The sequence below is a fragment of the Stegostoma tigrinum genome, chromosome 37 (assembly GCF_030684315.1).
Source record: "Stegostoma tigrinum isolate sSteTig4 chromosome 37, sSteTig4.hap1, whole genome shotgun sequence".
NCBI lineage: Eukaryota > Metazoa > Chordata > Chondrichthyes > Orectolobiformes > Stegostomatidae > Stegostoma > Stegostoma tigrinum.
In genome coordinates, this window is record NC_081390.1 from 5,487,562 (window position 1) to 5,511,441 (window position 23,880).

Below are 23,880 nucleotides of genomic sequence, written 5' to 3' on the forward strand. Positions count from 1 at the left end.
GAAGAATCAGAATTTGAAATAAAAATTTGTTGATGCTGTCAAAGTGAATCACCCTTTTGTGTATTTCCAATGTTTTTCCAAATAAATGTTTTAGATCTGAAAGAGTTTGGTCATTCGTTCCACCCTCTTCCTGGCATGTTCCCATCTCTTTACACTGGCAAGTTGAAACTAAAATCAGGGAAAATGATCAGTAAAGACAAAGGTAAAACTGATGGAAACAAACTCCTGGCTTTTTCATGTGAGATTCTAATTCCCATTTGGATACTGTGATTGATTGATTCTAAATTGTGTGAGACTGGAGATTGAACCTTTTAATTCTGTTGGCAGGACCATGGCAGATCATGAACTATTGCCCTTTCCTCAATGTTTAAGAGATGTGTTGGAGTGAGCTCCCAGATTTCTTGGAGACAATGGTTTCCTTTATGCTCTGAAATGTCTCAGTAGAATCTGGGTCAGTTGATTCATAGTGCAAAGTTCCACTAGGCACCAAACCCTCCCTAGGAGAAGGTGATCAACAGAGGGACTTGTTACCATTGATTCAAGGTGATCTTTAGCAACAGCTGAAGAGCATTCATATGTACATGAATACATTTTCTTTAGACTTGGGATCCACTCAGCCTTGTAAGAGCTGAGCCTGTCAAGCTGGAAGTAACCTGCTCTGGATAGGCATTTGTTCCCTCCACCCTGCCCTTTCACCAAAGCCCTGGTAGTGTCTAAAAACCCAAAACAACTGTGGATGCTGGAAATCAAATTAAAAACAGGAATTGCTGGAAGAATTCAGCAAGTCTGGCAGCTTCTGTGGAAAGAAATCAGAATTAATGTTTCACGTCCTTCTTGTTGTCTCTGTTTTGCCTCCTCAAATGCTGTCAGACTTGGTGACTTTTTTCAGTGAATTTTTTTTTGTTCCTGGCTCTGTGTGTATGCTTTCAAACAGCCCTTGCTGCCTTGCTGAATAAGGATTGATCACAACTGCTTGTCAGTGCCATACTGACGTTCTGTTAGACCACTGAGGCTTATTTGCTGCTCACAGTGGAACTATGTGTGAAATGGATGAGAATCTGATTGTCATTACAGTACCTTCCCTTGGTGGAATAGCTTGCTGACTGAGTCTGTTTCACAATTGAAAATGGCCTCAAGTAAGCGGCATTAGGAGAGAAACCTAGACCCTGAATGAGCTCATAGACTTCACTGAGTAACAACAATGTTGCCTACTGATGGGCCATTATTTGGGTTTTATAATTAGGTGCTTACAGGGCTTTTCGAGTTAGGATAAAGGTTGAGAGAATAAACCTCGAGCTGCACTCTTTGACCCATGCTCATATTTCTCAAGACAGCTTCTGAGACGGAATCTAAAGTAATGACTCCTTTTGTATCTTCACTTCGATTAATCCATTCTAATCTGCAGGGAATCCCAGAGGCATAGGAAAATGTTCTGTTACATTCAGAATTAAAACCTTACGAGGAATCTAAGCTTAGGTTGAGCTGAAATAAAGCCACTTCACCTTGCACAGCTGGTTGGGAAAGAGAATATTGCATTTGTTGAAAAGCAGCTGTTTGCAGGTCAGAGCTACAGCGGTGTGGGGGGACTGCAATCCATGCTGTTTCTGATCGAGGAGTAAATGAGGCCATCATAAAGAAAGGAGTTCTTAACATTAAACAAAATAATTCACGGAGACTGTATGGTCCAATTTTATTTCACATTTAACACGTGATCTCTTCCTAGCTCATATAGTTTTATGTTGCATCAATGATTAATCTTAGGACACTGCTAAAAGAAACCCTGAACAGTCCAGCAGGAAATTCATAGGACAGTTGGAAATGGAAGTTGTAAGGTGAAATCTTTAGGAATGCATCCACTCGGAGCTGGCAACTTTAATGTGGCCTTTACTTTTTAAAAGTTTCTAATTCCTGGATAGAGAGCATGGTCATCACTTGCCCAATCCTCCAATAGACATAGCAGTAGAAAGAACAGACACAAAAGATCATAAGACCTACACATATTGCTATTTCTTTTGATCCCCTTAAGGCTGGTGTGCCCTTCAAAAGGATCATGGTTGATCTGATCTTGGCCTCAAATTCACTTCCCTAAATGTTCCCCATAACTCCTGACAGCTCTGTAACTGAAGAACTTTTCGATTGCATTCTCGACTATTTTTAATAACCCAGCCTTTTACGTAACTCTCAGTGGAAAGAAATTCCTCCTGATCTGCATCTTTAATTGGAACTTGTTTATTCTGAAACAGTGTCCCCAGTTCTAAACTTCTTCATGATGGGTAAACTTCAAAATCTAATCTGTCAAGCCTCTTCAGAAATTTATAGCTTTCAAAACATCAGCTGTCATTCTTCTAAATTCAAACTAGAGTCAACCCTACTTGTTAAACTTTTCCTTATAAAACCCCTCCATTCCAGGGATCAAGCTTGTGAACCTCCTTTGATCTGCTTCCAATACATGTATATCCTGCATAAATAAGGAGACCAAAACCGCACACAATGTTCTACATTGGGTGTTACCAATGCCCTCTACAAGTGTAGCAAGATATCCCCTTCACTTTTATACTCCAAGACCAGCAGCATGGTGACAACTTCCTCACTACTATTGATCTTCCTCTTACTAAGACTCCACAAAATGAAGGCCTGTTTTACTGATGTTGTTTTGAATTGGGGTTGAATAGACAAGACCTGAGTAGATCCAGTCTATCCCTGCATACTGCATTTTAACCCCAAACAATTGCCAAGATAGTGAGAGGGAAAATAAGAATTAGTGGTTGTGTCTAATGTATACATGTATTTTTATGAAATTGGAACTGTCCACTCAGGAACTGCTGGTTTTCAATGCAGCCAAGTGTAGTCATGGCAATTCTGCACTTTGATGCTTGAAAAAATGTTGAGTGTGGGGGAAGCTCAAACATAAATATTGAAGTGGAAAAACTTCCTTAAAGCCACCCTATGACCATTGGCGGCCTTAAGCTAGATTTTTCAGTGCATACTGGTTTGTGTAGTGCATGCTGGGTAGAAGGATGGGTTGAGCAATGCATGTTGGGCAGAAGGATGGAGCTGTGTGCTGCATGCCGGATATTTGGAGCAGTTTTGTAGGATGCATGCGGAGTCTGGTCTGATTATTGAGGGGGTTCTGTGCTAGTTCGAGATCTTCAAGCCTGGATGTGAGTTTGCTCGCTGAGCTGGAAGGTTCATTTTCAGACGTTTTGTCACCTTTTTTTGTTTGAAAAAATATACTTTATTCATGGAATGTACAAAAAATAAAATGTTTATACACCTACCCAGTCATTCAAGCCACTCCAGGTTACCCAGGGGGTACGTACACCAACTAAAGGAGAAAACGAAACAAAGAAGAAAAAAAACAAAGCAAAGAAAATACCCCAACAGTCGTCTCCCTGCACAGTCCCAGTTGGCCCCCTGACCAGTTGGGGAAGGTGCCAGCTGGGCCCAGTTACCAGATAGGGCTCTTGTTTCTATTCTGGACGAGGGGTTTCATATGGTGGTCTTTCCCCACCGCGCCTTGGCAGCGGCTGCCCCAAGCTTTAGCGCATCCCTCAGCACGTAGTCCTGGACCTTGGAGTGCGCCAGTCTGCAACACTCGGTCGGGGTCAGTTCTTTCAGCTGGCAGACCAGCAAGTTGTGGGCAGACCAAAGAGCGTCTTTCACCGCATTGATGGTCCTCCAGGCGCAGTTGATGTTGGTCTTGGCGTGCGTCCCCGGAAACAGCCCGTAGAGCATAGAGTCCCGTGTCACGGAGCTGCTCGGGACGAACCTCGACAAATACCACTGCATCCCCCTCCAGATCTCCTGCGCATAGGCACACTCCAGAAGGAGGTGATAGGCGGTCTCGCTCCCCCCCCCCCCAACCCGCCGCAGCTGCCTCGAGGGCAGCGTGCTGTGGCACTGAGATTCCGGGCATGCATAAAGGATCTCACTGGCAGAGCCCCTCTCACCGCCAGCCAAGCAATGTCCTCATGCTTGTTTGAAAGTTCTGGCAGTGAGGCATTCTGCCAAACGACTTTGGCAGTCTGCGTGGGGAACCACACGACGGGATCCACCCTCTCCTTTTCACGAAGGGTCTCGAGGATACTACGTGCTGACCACTGCCTGATGGCCTTGTGGTCAAAGGTGTTTCCTTTCAAAAATTTCTCCACGAAGGACAGGTGGTACGGAACGGTCCAACTACTCGGAGCGTTCCGCGGCAACGAGGCCAGGCCCATCCTTCGCAACACCGGGGACAGGTAGAACCTCAGTAAGTAGTGACACTTGGTGTTTGCGTACTGAGGATCTACGCACAGCTTGATGCAGCCGCATACAAAGGTAGCCGTCAGGGCGAGGGTGGCGTTCGGTATGCCCTTTCCCAGGTCTTTGTACATGGTGTGCCTGCGGACCCGATCCATCCTCGACCCCCAAATGAAGTGGAAGATGGCCCGGGTGACCGCAGCGGCGCAGGTCCAGGGAATAGGCCAAGCCTGCACCACATACAACAGTACTGAAAGCCCCTCGCACCTGACAACCAGGTTCTTACCCGCGATGGAGAGGGATCGGAGCGTCCACCTGCCCAGCTTCTGCTTCAGTTTGGTGATACGCTCCTCCCAAGTCTTAGTGCACACCCCAGCTCCACCAAACCAAACACCCAGCACGTGCAGGTAGTCTGTCCTGACAGTGAAGGGGATGAAGGAGCAGTCGTCCCAGTTCCCGAAGAACATGGCCTCGCTCTTAGCCCGAGGCCAGTTCAAACTGGCCGCAGATGTCCAACAGCCTACTCACCGACCAACGATCGGTGCAAAAGATGGCGACATCATCCATGTACAGGGAGGTCTTGACCTGAAGGCCTCCGCTGCCTGGGATAGTCACGCCCTTCAGGCTCACGTCTTTCCTGATGGATGCGGCGAAGTGCTCCATATAGCACACAAACAAGGCAGGAGAGAGTGGGCAGTCCTGCCTGACTCCAGATCTGACCGGAAAACTGTCTGATTCTCACCCGTTGATCGAGACTGCGCTAACGACGTATGTGTAGAGCAGCCGGATCCAATTGCAATGCCCTCCCCGAACCCCAATTTGGAGAGGACGTCCCTCATGTAAGCATGAGAGACCCTGTCGAAGGCCTTCTCCTGGTCCAGGCTGACGAGGCAGGTGTCCACCCTCCTGTCCTGCACATAGGCGATCGTATCCCTGATGAGCGTGAGGCTCTCAGCGATCTTCCTGCCCGGCACAGCACAGGTTTGGTCAGGGTGAATCACCGACTCCAGGACAGGCCTGACCAGGTTGGCGATGACCTTGGCCAGGATTTTGAGGTCCACATTCAATAATGAAATGGGACGCTAATTCTTAATTTCTTCCCTCCCCCCCTTCCTCTTGTAAATGAGGGTGATGATGCCCTTCCTCATGGACTTGCACATTTCCCCTGCCCGAAGCGCACTATCGTACACCTCCAGCAGGCCCTGGCCAACCAGGTCCCACAGAACGGAATACAGCTGGTCGCTCCCGGGAGTCTTATTCCTCTCAAAGGACTTGAGGGCTCTGGTCAGCTCATCCAGGGATATCGGCTGGTCCAGCCACTCCCTCGTGCCGTCGTCTAAGACCTCCGTGATAGATGACAGGAAGGACTTGGAGGCCGTGCTGTCCGTGGGCTTTGCGTCATACAGTCCGGCATAGAAGAATCTGCTGATCCTCAAAATGTCGGGCCGAGACGACATCCCAAGCCATCATCCTTCTTCAGCCGGCTAAGCACAGAGCTCTCTTTGTGCACCTACTGAAAGAAGAAATGCAAGCGCGTCTTGTCCTGCTCCACGGAGCGGACCCTGGACCGGAAGATTATCCTGGAGGCCTCCGCAGCGAAGAGTGAGGCTTGCTGGCCCCTCACCTCGCGGAGGTCCTCCGTGACATCAACCCCCATCAACTGCAGAAGGAGCAGGTTCTGCATCCTTTTCTGGAGTCGCGACAGCTTTCCCCACCTCTCTCTCGCCTTCCGAACACCCTTGAGGACAAAGAACCTCTTGATATTCTCCTTCACCGTCTCCCACCAGTCGCCTGGAGACTCAGAGAGGGGTTTCACGGTTCTCCAACTGGTGTATTCCCTCTTAAGCTCCTCGACGTTCTCTGGGGTCAACAGAGTCATGTTGAGGTTCCACGTCCCCTTGCCGGCCGACTGGTCGTCCTGTAAGTGACAGTCGGCCAGCAGGAGGCAGTGGTCAGAGAAGAACACCGGCTCGATGCCGGTGGACCTGACCAAGAACGCCCATGACACAAACAGGAAGTCTATCCTTGAGCGGATAGACCCGTCTGGCCGTGACCAGGTGTATCTTCGCTGTGCTCTGACTGCAGGGGTGCTGAAGATGTCGAGCAGCTTGGCGTCCTTCACCGTGCCCATCAGGAATCTGGACATGATGTCCAGGTGACTCCCCCCACCCGCTGTTCCCACACCGGATCTTCCATCTGCATTGATGATGCAGTTGAAGTCTCCGCCTAGAATGACCGGCCTGGACGTGGCCAGCAGGGGTGGAAGCTGCTGCAGGACGGCCAACCGCTCACTCCGTACCGCTGGGGCGTACACGTTGATCAGCCTCAGGGGAGCATTCCTGTAGGTGATGTCAGCCACTAGGAGGCGCCCCCCCACCACCTCCTGAACTTGAGAGATGGTGAAGTTGCGCCCCTGCAGCAGAATAGCCAGGCTCGAGGAGCGACAGTCATTACCCCCCCGACCAGATTGAAGGCCCACAGGTCCAGGCGCCGGACCATTTCCCGTACCTGCTGAGGTGTGGTATCCTGCACTCCTGAAGAAACAGGAGGACTGCCTTGACTGTGGTCAGGTAGGCCAACGTGGACACACATCTTGTGGTGGACTTGACGCTGCGCACATTAATGCTCACAACTTGTACCTCCATTGTGGGCAGTGACCGCAGTACCCTCCCCAAGTCCAAGGTCTAGCCCCTCCATCTGTCCCTTCATGCCCATTGCCCGGGCTAACTGCTGGACGCTGTCCGGGCTCAGGGAACCGTCCGTGCTGCCTTCCGAGTGGCATCCCCCCGTTGCGGGTACGGAGGCAGGAGAGTCCAGCTCTGGGTCAGGCTGGGGACACGCTGTTTCCTGCTTTCCGCTTGAAGGTTCTGGGGGGCCATCCGGGGCCCCAGCGGCATGTGGCTGGGTGTCGGAGGGAGCCTCAGGACGCCTCCCGTCACCTGGAAGCGGGGTGCTGCTTTCCCTCTCCCTTGAGATCTTTAGCTTCTGCTTTGGGCGGGCCTCCTCCGAATCCCCCTCGTCAAAAGAGCTCTTATAGCCCCCCTGTAGCTGCCTCTTCCCGCCTGATGGTTGTGGTGCCGGGGCCCGCTGGCGCGCCTTCCTCCTCGCCCTCCAGACCGTCGTCCACTCCCCTGGGTCACCTGTCGCCTCCTCCATCGACTTTGGTTTGTCGGGGGGGAGCGGAGCCTACAGGGGCGCTTTGCTGGCCTTGGGTCCGTCCTGTGGGGCTGGGCCCTCCTGCACAACCTAGCCCTCCTGCACACTAGGGGGGTCCTTGCAGGGGCCTGGTGCCTTCCTCTCCTCCTGGGGTGGGGCGGGGGGGGGGGGGGCTTGCCCCGCATTGCCCCTGCCGGCGACCTGGGCGTAGGTGGTTCCCCGCCACGGGCATGCCCTAGCGAGGTGTCCCGCTTCCCCGCAAAGGTTGCAGCTCTTTTCTTGTGGGCAATCCTTTGCAAGGTGTCCCTCCTCCCTGCAGTTCCTGCAGATGGTGGCTTTGCAGTCGGCCGCCACGTGACCTGACCTACCACAGGCTTGGCAGACTTTGGTAGCCCTTGCTCCCGCCGATCACGAAGCTGGACGGTGGGTGTACGATATTCCCGTCTGCGCCCGTCTTCTGTGTCACCCCGACCTGCCTCTTACTGGTCCAGATCCCGAAGGGGTCCATGATGTTGGTTAGGTCCCCTTCCACCTTCACATACTTTCCGAGGAAGGTCAGGACATCAGCTGCTGGCACATGCGGGTTGTACATGTGTATAGTCACCATACGGCTCCTCTGCGCTGGCATCACGAACAGCGGGACGGCTGTCAGTACAGAGAGGGGGCCCTCACCTCCTTTCTCCTTGAAAACCTCCAGGAAGTGCTCACAAAGCTTGGCACTCCTGAAGGTTACATCGTAGAAACCTCCTCCAGAGAAATCCTGCAGGCAGTAAATGTCCACAGCAGCAAACTCAGAACAGTCCAACAGGACCGTCTTCACGAAGAAGGTGCAGTCCACAGGTGCAACTTCATCCACCTTCTTCACGGAAACGCGGATGGTGTTCCGGACTCCCTGACCTGCGGCACAAGCACTTGCCGCAGTCATCGTTGCAGGTTGGCTGCTCCCCTGAACCAGCGTTAGGCCGAAGCCAGCATTAAGATTCACCGGTTGCAAGGGTGCACAGCCAACCCGACGTCTTCCTTCCACCCCCAACACAGTCGCGCTCTCCTCTTCTCAGTCCACAAAAGAGTGGGTCTTTATTTTGTTCTGGATGTAAGCTGGTTCACTGAGCTGGAAGGTGCGTTCCCAGACAATCCGTCACCATTCTAGGTAACATCATCAGTGAGCCTCCGGTGAAGCGCTGGTGTTATGTCCCGCTTTCTATTTACGTGTTTAGGTTTCCTTGGGTTGGTGATGTCATTTCCTGTGTTGATGTCATTTCCTGTTCTTTTTCTCAGAGGGTGGTAGATGGGCTCCAAATCAATGTGTTTGTTGATGGCATTCCAACCAGAACTCCATCAACAAACACCTTGATTTGGAGCCCATCTACTACCCTCTGAGAAAAAGAACAGGAAATGACATCAACACAGGAAATGACATCACCAACCCAAGGAAACCTAAACACGTAAATAGAAAGCGGGACATAACACCAGCGCTTCACCGGAGGCTCACTGATGATGTTACCTAGAATGATGACGAAACGTCTGAAAACAAACCTTTTAGCTCAGCGAGCAAACTTATATCCGAAACCTCAACCTAAGCTACAAATCTTCTCAAAACTCGCCATCTTCAAGCCTCTTTTTCTTATATTCCTTTTATGGAGGGTAAAATAAAACTGCTTGACTTAACTGACCGCAGAGTGGAGAGGAAATAATCACATTGCTTATTCCTTAAACTTTACATCTGAAGGTGTTCTCCAACATTCCTGGAATTGAGTTGCTAATGGCTCCTTGTTTGAAAGTACTGCAAAGCTATAATGCAGGAAACATTTCTGTTTAAATGATTCACACATTTGTCTTTACTGGAACTGGGAAGGTATGGATGGAATGGAGTTCAAAAACTGAGACCTGGTTGAACAACCCCTACTGAGCTAGTGACCTGCATGGCCTGTACTTGCTCTTGGCAGTATGTAGACATTGGGTATGGATAAGCAGACGTTTCAGAGCTATTTGGTTACCTCCTTCCATATCCATTGCTGAACCTAAGTGAAGCCTCGTTTCCCATTGATTGGTCTCTTTGGAATTAATTAACCTTGACTGGAGGATCTCTGCAAACAAAAACATGGTGCCTGTCCTCTGAATTCTCTCTGCTTCCCTCCAGCAGCCCCTGCTGATTCCACCTAGCTGTCTCCAGCAAGGTGGTAGAAGTCAGGATATACTGTGATTGATTTGCTAACATAACACTATTAAACTACTTAAAATCACCGTAAGTCTTTGGTTCTAAGTACAACTTTAATGACATTCAAGACCTTTGACATTTCTTTTAACTGTGTATTTATTTTTGTTCTCTTTTACTGTTTGAACTGTTTGAGGGCTGAGTGTTGATAGTATCTCCCAAGATCAACAAATCTTTTACTACTGCTTTCTCTTTTCAGTGACTCACAATGACATATGCACCACTTTTAACAGGAGTCACATAAGAGAATGGAGTAGGAGTATCTGCCCTGCCATTCTATAAGATTATAACTTCAACATCTCTTTTGTACCAGCTCAGCATAGCCTTCCAGTCCTTGATATTTCAAAAATCGATCTACTCTCAGTGATATAGCCTCCACAACTCTCTGGTGCAGAAAATTCCAGCCCTTTCCTTCATATCGCAGTTTTATGGGATTCTCCAACTATGTCCCAAATTTGAGATTTCCCACTAGCAGAAACATCTTCTCAAGATCTACCCTGTGAAACCCACCAGGATCTTGCATGTTTCAATAAGATCACCACTCTAAACTCAAATGAATAAAGTCCTAATCTGTTTAACTGTTCTTGATAAGTCACCCCCTTCATCTCAGGAATCAGCCTGATGAGTCTCGTTTGTCTTCAATGCCAGCCTATCCTTTTTTGAATACATTGACCAAAATTGTGCACAATTCTCCAGCTGCAGCCTCAGCAATACCCTTTACAATTGTAACAAGATTTATCTATTTTTAAACTCCACCACACTAGCAATAAAGGTCAAAATTCCATTTGCCTTTTTAATTGTTTGCTGCAGCTTCATGCACAAGAACACTCAGATCCACGTATTATACTTTTCTGGAGTCTCTATCAATTTGAATAGTATTCTACTTTTGATTCTTCCTACCAAAATGTTCAACCTCATACTTTAAGCTCTATCCACTAAGTAATTGCCCACTAACTGAACCTATGCAGATTCAATGTGTCTTCATTACAACTTGCCCTCCTGCCTATTCTTGTATCATCAACAAATTCATTACATTCTGCCCCCTCTTCCAAGTTATCAATATAGATAATAAACAATTGAGGCCTTATGATTAATCTTTGAGGCACTCTAATTTTTGTCATTCCAACCTGAAAAAGCCACATTATCCCCGACTGTATTCTTTGCGTTAACCAATCCTGTACCCAAGTTCATACATTACCGCTAATATCAGTGAGCTTGTATCTTGTGCAATAACATTTTATATGGCACCTTATCAAATGTCATTCTTAAGCCCAATCATCAATAAGGTATTAAAAGTGGGACCCAAAATGATATACAATAGTCAACATATTTAAGCCTCAGAATGAGAGAATTGAAATAGAGGGGTTTACATAGAAGATTGGCAAGTTGTCTTTTCATACAAGCGTATGTAATTTCCTCTTAGGTTCTGAATTTGGAATCAGAAATGGGGAGGTACAAGTAACTTCTGCTTACCCATTGCCACTTCTCTCCCTCACCCCAGAGAAATGTTTCCCTGCATTGCTTTCTTCCTTTTCACCATTTGCTCTCCTGTCCTTTCTCACTCCCACGACTGATAGTGAGTATACGGATCATTTCAACCCCAACATCCTGAAGGATTCTGTGTTGTCCACACACAAGCCCATCGAGGTGAGAGGTCCTGGTGGGAAGGCCACCATCATCCATGCCCAGTATAACACCCCCATCAGCATGTACTCCCAAGATGCCATCATGGATGCCATTGCTGGCCAGGCTCATGCCAGAGGCAGTGATCTTTCAAGGTAGGCTAAGAGAATCTAAGATCTGTTGCCTGCATGCAAAGACCCTAAGGAACCAAAGTGTATCATTGAAGTTTATAGACAAAAAGGCTATTTGAAATGTGTGAAGTGGTTAACATATAGTAAAAAGATGGTAATTAATTGATGATAGCAAATGAAAAATTAACTTCTGTCCTGATAAGTTGAGCGATTCCTTTAGGAACATGTTCTTTCAAACTCTGCAGAGAGTCCATTGCCATGAGGGTTAAAAAACAAAAGAGACTGGGAACTAGAGTTGAATCTGGACATTTGGAGAGGTGTCTAGCCTCAGAAACACAAACTTCAGCAATGAAGCACTGATTTGCAGCTGCCATCTTGATGTACGTTTTTTTCCCATCTTCATCTGTGCTTCCTTTCTCCCTTGGTGTTGCTTAATGGCAAAGGATGGTTCGGCTCAATGGCCTGTTTCTATGCCTGTACTCAACATGGACTGCCCATCTCCGCCCATTGCCCACAGGGCAAAATCAAAGGAATGGTTCCTGTTTGACATATTTGAGTGGCAAGACCCAGGATTTGACACCAGATCTCTGTCAGGTCCAAGTGAAGCAAAAGGGCCAACTGCCCGTCATGAAATTATTGGCTGGGTTTGTGTAGTTTTATTTTTTAGTGCTGTGGATAGAACAGACATTAGTGAGTTTAATTTTCAGAATTTTTAGGAACTTTGCTCTTCAGGGCCTCTCTATGCAACAGCTTTTTCCAACCTATTCAACATATTCCATGGCACATGAGCTGTCTATAGATGTAGCTGTATGTTTGTGTACGTCTGTCTGACTGTATATGTGCTGCCTACATCTGGCGTTGAACACTTGGATTCCTTAGGGGTCAGTCAGAGGTTGAAATCAGAATGTGTTTCTTTTCTTTGCAGCCTTAACTTTGGCAGAGGGGCCTTAATTGTCAACACAATTTGATGCATTACTTACATTTTATGTTGGGTTTTAAAAATTCATGTCATGGATGAAGTTTTACTGGTAATTGCGTTGCTTACTATTGGATAAAGGCTTCAATTTGTAAGGCTCCCTTTGGTTGTCATAGAGTCAGTAATAACTGGTATATGTGTTAAATAAATGACTGGTATGTTCTCCAACTGATATAATCTATCTGCCTGTGACTGATGCTCACCTATCTTGAAAGAACTGCACTGTCTTGCCAGCCTGAAATTCCCATGCCATTTTGAATTTCAGGCTATCACCAATCATTCTTGTACTTCGTCAAACAAGATGGAGCATTGAATATAATCACTGCTGTTGATTTTAAGTTGATTGAGGGATGTAATTTGCTGCTATAGCATTTGAACATAGAAAATGGAATTAACTTTTTGTTGGTTGTCGTCAGTGAAATGAGTTTACTCGAGGTTGCCTCAGTTCCTGGGAAACAAGCATTCAGAGCAACCTGTATTTTTATTGGGTATTAAATTGATAATGCTACTTACAGTCCACTGAATTGGCCTCTGTTCAAGTTGGAAGAGTGACAATGGTAGTAGAAACTGATTGAAATTGGGACATTGTACCAAAAGATCTGTACCATCCATCTAACAATGTATATTGATTTGGAAGTGCTCAATGTTGGGTACAAAACCTGATCTATCATTTAACAAGTAAAAGGGGAAAAAGCATTGAACTCCGATTCATGATATAAAAGATTTTTTTATATTAAGACTCAAGTTTTGCAAATGATATCATGTTACCTTTATAATGTAACATCTTTTAGAGTTTTCTACACTGATGATATCTGAAACTGGCCTTATCTGATTGTACCTTCACTGTGGTAACAGTTTATGTAGTGTAAGTTCTCCTTGTAATTGTGTGCTCTCCCCTTTGGATAGCTTGCTGAGGTCTTCTGAATTGTCGACAATGTTGAAAATCCTCTGTAGGTCAGGGATTTGTGTTGCGATATTTTCATGTTTTGTTTGGTAAACCAATATTTTATTCTAACTGTGTATTGCTTCTCTTTCTCCAACCCCAACCAACGACCTCCAACCCCACCTACCCCACTCTCTCACCCCCTCCACCATTCCCATTTCTAACACACAATTGTCATTGTCACTTATTGTTACTTGTCAATCAAATCAACCTACCTCCTAATAATCATGGACACCAATGATCAATGCCCTGGTGGTGTTTGATCATATGACCCTCAGTGGTCCTGAACCTCCATTTGCGTAAGTAGGTCCATCTTTCATAACCATACTATTGTTTCTTAACACAATCGTACTAAACTCACATGGGCCAGCGACACCATTTCAATCATAGATCGGGGAGGTGGGAATTTCTATTTTTTTGTTTTACATTGAAATTGTGTCATGACATCTTCATTTTTGGTTTCTATTTTTAGGGAAAAAAATCTGAATATTTTCTAAAAGCATTTTACTGTTCCCACCCCCATCAATAACAAATAATCTGAAATGTGACCATTTGTCAGCTTTTCAATTATTAGACTCTTGACAGCATTAATATTTTTGGAAGGGGAATTTGTGCTGCCAGTTGTTTGATGCTAGTCACATCAGTTGCAATTGAATGGGTACAAAGAAGCCCAGTTTCATGGGATGTGGTGTGGAAGGCCTACTTTTCATGGTCTCGCATTACCCTAGTCCACCTGCTTCTAACTTGGAAGTTTGCAATGTAGAGAGAGGCTTCACACAGTGTCTAAATAAACCAATAGAATAAGCCATTTAATGTTCTGTAAGGTGAATGTGGACCTAAAGAGAAATACATGATGTGCTAGTCCAAATTCACAGGATTTGGCTGAAATGGGACAGGACCACAGTGTTTTTCAGATAGCTTTATTAATGTCAGTTTGATGTTTGTGTTAGGACATGGTGAGGAGAGGTGGAAGTGTTTGCATATAATATATCTGTGCCTATTTGACAATCTGCGATGTAAAGCTGACCGCTGGTTAGTAATCTGATGGTATGAAGGCAGTGCTTGCATTTGACTTCCATTATGTACTTATGAAAGCCTCCTAAAATGATGGGTATCATCAGTTATTTGTTTCACCTAATGACCCATTGTTCATCTGGATACTGTTTCAGAATTGACCTTTTTATTTATGGGCAATGTTTATCCTTTGCAATCAAATCTGATTCAAAAATATATATCTTGACCAGCAGAGTTTAAAGTAGATAAATACAAAGTAATCAGTCCAAACTTAAGACTATGGGCTTAATGAAATGGCAAAGCAGCATATTAATTAGAAAAGTGAACTGTTGCAAACATAATCAGCCCAGCTGGCAGCTATCATTAATCTATAGAATTGTAGAATAAAGAAACCAGTAGTCATGGGAAGATGTGTATAGGTCAACCAAACAGGAACAGAATCATTGATTGATGTCAGGGTTCTTAATTGTGTAGGGAAGGTATTATGTCCTAAAAGAGAGTGCAGTGCAAGGCAAAAAAAGTTGACTTTTTTTGAGAATTTAAACTAAAGACAAGGTTAGGGAAACTAGATTGTACTTTAATGGAAGTGAGGTATGGAAGGAAATCACCAAAGTTGATCACAGTCACCGTTGATACCACAGATGAGGAAGTCAAACTTTAAATATTAGAATATTAAAAGAAGACAAAGATGTTCGACCAATCTGTTTCATAATAATAGACTAAAGGAGTAAGATACTAGGTATAAATGAGCCACAGTGGTGTCAATATTTGGTGTTCTCAACAATTTGGTGGCTTTTTGGGACCAAACGTTGTTTTCATGTTCCTGAGATATCCTGCATTCCTAATGCATACCTTCAGCACACACAAGTGAGTTCAAATATTATCTAGAAAAATTAAAATGTGTAAGGAATTCTTCCGGCAGTGTTTTTGCACTTATTTTAATTTGGTAAAAATCAGTGTAAACCTAAAATGCTGATGTCTGCCCTTACAATTCCCAAAATGTTGCATGGAATGTCAAACTGAGTGTGTAATATGTACTATAACTCATATTTTAAAACTACCAAGTCAATCCGTAGGTTGTCCCTGATCTATAGACTCTTTCACTGTATAAGCCAGAAATTCATTTGATTTTGATATTCCTAACCTGAGCTAACTACCGCTGTCAGAGTTTGGTGTCATGGTTCAAAACCACCCAGTGACAAAATTAACTTCTGTATACAGTGTAACTGCTCTAACGTTTTGGAGTGGACTATAATCAGGAATGCACTCAAGAATGTCTTGAGTAGAAGGTTGGAGACTGTTGGAATGTTTTGTGCAGCCATTAATAAAGGTTATTCAATCACATGAGTTTGTATCTGAGGAGGTACAAACTTCATAGTATTAATCTTAAAAGAAATGTAAGTTATTGATTGGCAGAGAGCTGTGTTTTAGTCTGATATATGCATAAAAGGTTGTGTTGTCAAAAAGGCTACAATTGTTTAAAACATAAAATACCAAGGGGAATCTATCATGTCATCCACAGAAATAGTGGAATGATGGGGTTAGGCTGTTTGGAGATTTGAACGATGGCTGGAGACCAAAAAAATTAGTTTCAGCTGTCCTAGCCAACCATAAATCAAATCTGTCTGTTCCATACTTATTTTGAAAAGTGTGAGATCTTCTAACATTGTTTAATAATTCTACTGACAATTGCTGAATGAAAGTGTTTCTGTGAAATGTGTACAGTAATTAAAGTAACACCAATTGCAAAATTGTCTATATGATCCATTTCTATATATTGACAGTACTGACTCTTATGATGATGCCCCCAGTGACAGGAATAGCAACAGGGCTTCACTGTGACATGTCAAGTGATGGGCTAAATGATGTTATGATGAAATCTTCGTACTTAGCATTGTTTTGCTTTGGGGCCATTGAACTTCAGAGAAAATAACATACAATGTTTATACCAATGAATTGATGATGGAACTTCTGTTGATATTAAGAGGTGACAGCTGGGCATTGCTGTTAGCATTCTTTACTATGACTGTAGCAGGGAAATGAGACTTCAGGCAAAAAATGGTTAAAGAAAGCAGGTGATAATGAAGAATAACTTCAGAGTACAAAACCTGCTGGTTAAGTAGTCGGATGGTACATTTTTAAGGTACTGGTCAGTTAAGCACAGTGCTGTTTATCTGTGGTTTACCTTCTGAATGAGGACTGCGTGCAAGTAATAAGGCAAATCCAAGATGTTTGAGAGATGCCTATGAAGATTTAAAATTTTTAGCCTGTTTTTGTTTGGGTCACACATTCTACATGCTGTCTATAAAACTCTACAGAGAATTTATCTGAGGTACAGACATTCCTTTCCTGCCAACGTCAGCAGTAATTTTGTTTCTGTCCATTTGTTGACTGTTGGCTGGTAGGGAATGTTCAGTTCGATCTAGAAATTAAGGTTGTCCCAACACCCGATGGATGTTGATGGAATGCAATTTTGTTTGCTATTATACATATAACATAGAATGGAAGTATGTCTGATATTTTTGTCCTGATTCTCAATTCTTTAACTGATATATACAAACTGGATTTAATTTTCAGTATTCCATACTTAACTTCAACATCCCAGCTTTTGGGGAAATTATTAATGTCCCTTGAACTAATGATCCAAGGTTGGCAACTACTTGTAATATTTCATAGTGATGTTTACTGCCTGTCAGTTCAATAATCTTTGCAGCTCATTTTTTAATTACAACCTATAGTACATTTTTTAAGAGTTGCTCCTTTACTATAAACTTTATATGTGATTTAGATAGGTCAAATGTGCCTGGATGTCCATCGAACAAAATAATTGCCTTTCTTGTTTTAGGATATCTGGACTTAATTCAGTTTAGTTGCTTTATTCTCATCCATATGATCAAGGTCTAAATTACGGTTGAAATAACTCCATTATTGGGATGGAGCAACTCTAAAAGGAGGTGGGGATCATGATACACTCATTCCATTTCTAATGTCTTTGCACACTGAGGAAATGAAGGATAGTGCGGGGAAGTAGGTGGAAACTAAGTCATGATTTTATTGAATGGTGGAGCAGGCTCAAGACCTTAAATGGCCTATTCTTACCTGACATCTTATGGAAACACCATCCCATTTTAGAAAATGAAAAGCATTACAAATCTGCTTGCAATGGTTGATCTAAATGTACAGTTTCTGGACTCTGGACATGATTGGTTAATCGCATGCCATGCTCTTATCCCTACTCATTGGCTTCTGCAGGAAGAGGTAGGGTGAGAATATGTTATCTGTGAGTAGCCAAAGGCAACCTAGATGAATGTGAACATTTAGCTAGGACTTGTCTTTCAAGCCAACTATAATCAGCTGATGAGTCCCAGTCTGGAACAGAAGAAAGATGACCTGCATTGATGTAGAGGTGAGTACTTAACTAACTGACTTCAAGATTGTTTTCATGAAAAGTTGGCTCACACTTCAGAACCTTGCTTCATCCACCATTCCTACATTGTTTTTTTCTTCCGTCTTGCTTTCCAATCCTCTCTTACGTTGGACAGCTGGGTAAGAAAGCCAATTCACTGCTCCACAACTACCCACTCTGGATTATACCCACCTGAAAACACTGTTTAGAGACAAATTATTTTGTTTTCCCTTCCATCCTGCTTAATTCCTGTGGTTCCACTCACCCTGCCACCTGACCGCCAGGCTTATATGGATTTAACATTTGCCTCTCACTGGGACTTGACTGTGCACCAGCCTTGTGAAGTCAGGGTGTTCACCATAGTCATTTTTTGCAATTGAACAAATCCAGCACTGATATAAAAGTTTAAGCTTGTGGAAACACAAACTATAGACAATAACAAAAAAAATTGAATGTCTCCTTTTTTGCGGAGGGTGAGGGAAATGTTTTTGACTGATGAATTTGAATTTCTCTCACGGAATCAGATCATATTTAAGACTAATTAGCATTAAACATTTTGGGGGAAGGAACGGTGGCCTACATTTTGGCCTGAAGACTTATTTCCTTATTTAAGGTCACCCTTACTGCCACCTGGAAAAAATGGCAGCTTCCTCGTAATTGACCAGTGGCTTCTGGCCTGCATTAATGTTATTTTGTCTTGGGCAAGGGGAGGCAGTATAAATGAGGTCTGTCTTAAATCAGGGCTGAGTTTTACTTTCGGTCCTATCTGATTTGTTTAATACCATTGTTAACCCAATTCGGTAATTCCACCATTCCAGATCTAATATAACTGGACACAACTGAAACTTAGGCATTAATTCATGTTTGCAGATAGGAAGGGTTGGTGAATTTCAATAATTCAGAATTATATTATTTTACTTAAATTTTGTACGCTGGTTCTTTTCAAACATTACTTTTTTTTTGCAAAGCTTATCAATGATAGCATATGTTTCAGAATTGTAACATATGCTGTCACCGAAGGGGTGGATGCAACTTCACTTTTCCCCGGGGCATCCCAGCGGCCATGACAAAGGTTCCCTATTTAATATAGAGGGTACTAACTACAGCATGACATTGTGTTCTTTCCAGGGGCCTGCTTTGAAATTTCACCTGCACAGGCTTTCGAGAGGGCTTACCCAAACTTTTTGTAAGCTGCATTTAGAAAACAGACAATGAGGAAACATTTTGTGGCTCTGAAAATGTTTTTTTTTCAAAAACTTTTGTTATTGACCAAAGGGTATTTACGGACCTAAAGAAGAGCTAGCAAATGTCTTTCTCCAACTGAATGAACACCAACACAGATGAATACTGGGGTTGCCAGTGCTGGAGAATCACAGTGATATGTTAGGGGTTAGGATGTGTCATTGTAAAATGAAACTCTCTCTGTTATTGCAGTAACCTACATGTTAAAGATGCTCTAGTCGACAGTACCTCTCCAGTCTACCAGGCTGTTGTTCGTAACTCTAACAAGCCCCAACAGACTCACCAGCAGGAGCTGGATGAATGGACTCGCCGGGCTGCCAATTTGCAGTCCAAATCTTTCCGTATGCTTGCTCAGATGACTGGAACACAATACTGTAAGTATAGAGAAGCTTTCATTCTGTTAATTGAAGTGAGGAGAAGTGAGTGGTGCACACAGAGACCACATTACTAATGAAACTTGAGGTTATATCCTGTACAAACTGGTGAGATAAAAGCCTTATTTCTTTCTGCTGGCCCTAAATGAAGTGAGCTGACCTAGAATTATCCTGGTTCTCACCAGGTACAGGTCCACAAAATGAAGTGGCTTGCGATTCGCACCAAATGAGCAGTCTCACTATAGGGAATAATGCAGTAAAAGGTGCTTCTATAAGGTTACTTAGGCAGAGTGGAGGGAGCTTTACTCTGTAACTGACTTTTACTGCATCTGACCCTGACATGCTTGACAGGACAGAGGAGAGGAAACTTTACTCTGTGCCAGATCCACAAATGCTTGACTGACAAGTGCTGAGAGGGCCTTCATTTTAATCAAACTCATGCTGTACCAACACAGGACGCTTGATGGGGCAGTGTGGAGGAAGCTTTACTGTGCACTTTGCTTGCGATTTCTCTTTGGAAGCAATTACTTTACCATGTCTATAGAATAAGATGTCATCTTCTTCTCCTAAGATCTATGAAAATGTTAACTTCTTGGATAAATAAAATTATTATTTTAGACTAGTAAAATTTTCTGTAACACTTTCTAGGGCGCATACCAATTGTCTCATGGAAGGTGAAATGGGACCACATTGGAAGGCATCAAACAGAATATAGCTTTCCTTTAACAACACCTTCTAAACTTGTGACCTCTGCCAGATATAAGGTCAAGGGCAATAGATGCCTGGGAATACCACCACTGTCAAGTTCCCTCCAAGCCACACACCATCCTGACTTGAAATAATATCATATTTTTTCAGTGTCACTGGGTCAGGATTCTGGAACTCCCTCCCTTATGGCACTATGGATGTAACTACACCACACAGATTTAGTGATTCAAGAGGTGACTTACAGCACCTTGCAATTTGAGATGGGCAGAAAATGCTAGCAATACCCAAGCCATGTGATAGAATAGAAGAAATTAAGCACTATAATTAGGACAGTTTTGGCCACTGTAATGATGTCATTGTGTTGTTTTTATATAATCTGCTATCACCAGAGCAAAATGGATTTGCAAATGTATGGGCATGCATGCTCACTGTATTTAGGCAGGAATCTGGTGCTCCTCTATGCTACTTGTACAATTATACTATAGCACTGCTGAAAACGTAGGAGCAAATATTTAACCCTGGCCTACTGGCAGTCTGAGCCTACTCATTGTCATGCGCTCCCCAACACCTCAAGAATGAACAAAACTGACCCACTGGCTGGTACAAAATAATTTCTGCCTTTTCCATCCTCCCGAGAGCATTTAAGCAACATGTGCATGATGTCATTACCAGTTAGAGACCCAGCATAGCTCCAACAGGCACCCCAATTAACAGCTACATTCCAGCAGATGTACCAACCTTGCTGGAATGCACTGTGATGCAGATTATCATTGAGCAGAGTGCCCAGGTGTGTGGGAATTATGAGGGGTTTTAACAAATTAACAGTCAAGGAATGATACCAGTAAAAGAAAATAACAGGTCTGCTCTTACTACACATTTAATGCCAAAACTCTGGAATTTTAATTCTTCTTCATCCAAAAATAACATGTTTAAAAAATTCCTGAAATAGGTCAGAATTTAAAAATAAAGTGTTAGTTAATTTATAGAGTGACTATTTAATAAATATTCTTCCCTTTCTCAATGTATCTCTCTCCCCTCGTCACACCCAGGTCTCCAACTCAGAAGAGTCACCGTCTAATATCTAGTATACACTTCTATTTAAATGATCTGTCTCCCATTTTGAAGGATAAAAAGTTTGATGCATGTGGTGTAAACCACTCAAAATAAATTTATTTTACTAAAAATAGGCATGGAGAACTTCTGTAGAGGTGCAAGAGTAAATCCACCCTGTGCACGTCTGATCTAAGGGGCGGTAGGATATGAACTTTTCAGTATGAAGTTCTCCTTTTTGTTGGTCACCTTTTTTTTAAAGCAGGGCAGCGATATCCTTGTAGCAATCTTGTTTTTAATGGAGCTGGATGGTGCAATGTGGTAAACTGTCAGATCCTGTCTTCAACATAACCCAGGAAGAGAGTAGAATACTCATTCCTCTCTGATGAAACTGGGTGGGGCCATTTCCCTTTATTTTCTTACATTCAATCTAGCTCACAGAGATGTAGAATTTATTTTAGTTTTTCATCCTTTAATTATTGAATGGTGTTGCTGTCAAGCTATAATAACATTGATCAAACTGAACATTAGCTGGTCTTTGGGCAGATTTTCTAGTCGCTTCTACTTACTGCCAAAACTTGGCATGTGTCAAGATTCAACATCGGATTAGACCCATTTCTGAGGCTAAGTTTCGTAAGGATTGAACCCATATATATTTAGATTAGGGAAACTTTCATCTTCTCATGAAACATCCTCTGCAAACAGATTATTAGGATTAGCATTTAACCTTCAGCCCTACAAATATGTAAAAAGGTATGTGAGCATGTTCACGAGGAATGGTAATTCATTTAGATCTTTTGTTTTCTAGTGCAAGATCCAGATGAGGATGCGATGAAAAGATCAAGGTAGGCTTCTGGCAACAGCAGCAGTCATTGGCCCACTTAGCACATATTTCAGGCATATTACTTTTAAAATGCATTTATATACTTAGCAATAAATTCAACATTAGTCAATTATAGAAAGTTGGGGTTATTGAGATAACAAACAATTAACTTAAAACTTTAAATGAAAATATTGAAATTGGACGAAGAATCCCACATCAGGTTCCACTTATGACAAACATTTAGAGTTCTATAGGTATGTGTTTGTGCCAACAATGAAAGGATATCATTCTCTAAGTACACACTGTTTAATGAGGTAGTTATGGTTTGGTGACTGCAGTGAGGCATTACCATTGTATCACAGTGCTCTCCGAAAGATCTGTGTTTCCAACGAAAACCCCCAAACTGGTGCTGCCACCATTACCACCCTGTCCCCCATTTCCCCAAATCCATAAATGTATCCTGCCAAATCTACACTAATTCATGGGGGTTGCTTACATAGTTTCTGATTCTACACAAAAATGATCAACTTCTTTCCATGTAAAGGGTACCATTTAAATGATCTTAATGGTTCAAAAACCAATGTGCAAAATATCTTTGTCTTTATTGCAACATTGGATCAGTTGGGGACATTTTTTAAATCTTGTCATTTGTGTAATGCATTAGTTTTGCTTGCTATACAGTTGTAAGGTCAGAAGAGTGGAGGCCGTTTTCCCTAATGCCTTACTCTTCTCCTCCTCTCTTTTTCTCTCTTTCTCTATGCCACAGGGAAAAGTTTGAACATGAAGTAAAAGGTCCACGCTTTGCCAAATTGCGCAAATGGCATCATGGTCTGTCTGCACAGATCCTTAATATTAAAGGTTAAACTGCCCACGTGTAATAAGACACTTGAAGATAGAATTACTAAATAAAGCAAAAGAGCATATTACTGTAATAGTGGCTGTAAAAAAGTAGTATGAGAACATCAAATCTTCAAAACAAGTTAAACAAAGTGCTTGTTGAGTGTCCTTAGCCTTACATCCCTCCTCTGTTGTATTGTAGTGCTCTAAGCAGCACAGTACTACTCCATGTATGAAGGTATCTCTGCCAATAAAATGCTAAAAGTCCTATTTCTGTACAAAGAGTCAAATTTTGTACCTCTGACTTCCTCTCAAAGAGATTTTAGGGAATGAATACACTGTGAGCTTCCTTGTGTTTTAGAAAGATTGCAGTTTTAGAGGACTTGTTAGGGTTTTAATTATAAAAGTTAAAATGGTAGGTACTGTCTAGCTTTAGGGAATGCTTGCTCAACACTGTTGAGGCTAACAGTAGGTCAAACTGTGAGTCTTCTGGGAAGTAAAGGATTTAAAGAAAATGGGAATGATTTTTGGGACTAAACAACACATTTCCTGGCAAAGACAATTTGTTCATTTTGCCAGCCACAGGTAACTGCCTTGTTTATTGAAATGGGCAGTGCAACATCTTTGACCATGTGACTTATATACTGTTGGTGACCATCCACCATTACTTGCCCACAATTACTTGTCCCATCCAAGTGTGATAGATATAAGCAGAAAGCTGATGCCTGCTCATTTGATGAGCTACTTAACTAATAAGTTCAAATACAACTAGTAGTCTCTCATTGATGTGTGATCCTCACCCAACTTCATTCTCATTACATAGTCCATATCCTTGTGGAAGGTGAACAGGTTTCCTGTAACACTGTTTAAATAGTTGACCTGTTATTGCTTAGCTTCTCTCACAAAGCAGCCCAGCATGGTAGGAATATTAGCTTTTCATCTGGGTTTTTGTTTGGATTCATATTAGACATTTTAAGATTGGGGCATGATACTGAAAATAACGAAAGGAAATGATGCTAAATAATTCAGACTGAATCCCATTAAAGTCTAGGCACTGTACACCGTGCTGTGTCCCCAGACTGAGCTCAGCTAAGGCAACCATCAATTGAATCCAAATAACCACTACAGGAAAGGTTTTTCTTA

At 43.2% G+C, this 23,880-nt stretch overlaps 1 protein-coding gene across 9 annotated transcripts in view; it reads left to right on the forward strand.

Moving 5' to 3' along the window:
* LOC125467438 (PDZ and LIM domain protein 7) overlaps nucleotides 1-23,880 on the forward strand; it is a 207,567-nt gene that overhangs the window by 91,533 nt on the left and 92,154 nt on the right. For 6 of the 9 annotated variants that reach the window (XM_059640251.1, XM_059640250.1, XM_059640252.1 and 3 more), the window contains exons 6-7: nucleotides 19,138-19,319; nucleotides 21,886-21,922. In XM_059640251.1, the coding sequence (XP_059496234.1) occupies nucleotides 19,138-19,319; nucleotides 21,886-21,922 (219 nt within the window). Of the gene's footprint in view, nucleotides 1-11,187; nucleotides 11,389-13,561; nucleotides 13,583-19,137; nucleotides 19,320-21,885; nucleotides 21,923-22,666; nucleotides 23,008-23,880 lie in introns of those variants that run through there. The other 3 variants (XM_059640254.1, XM_059640258.1, XM_059640255.1) reach the window with 3 other exon arrangements.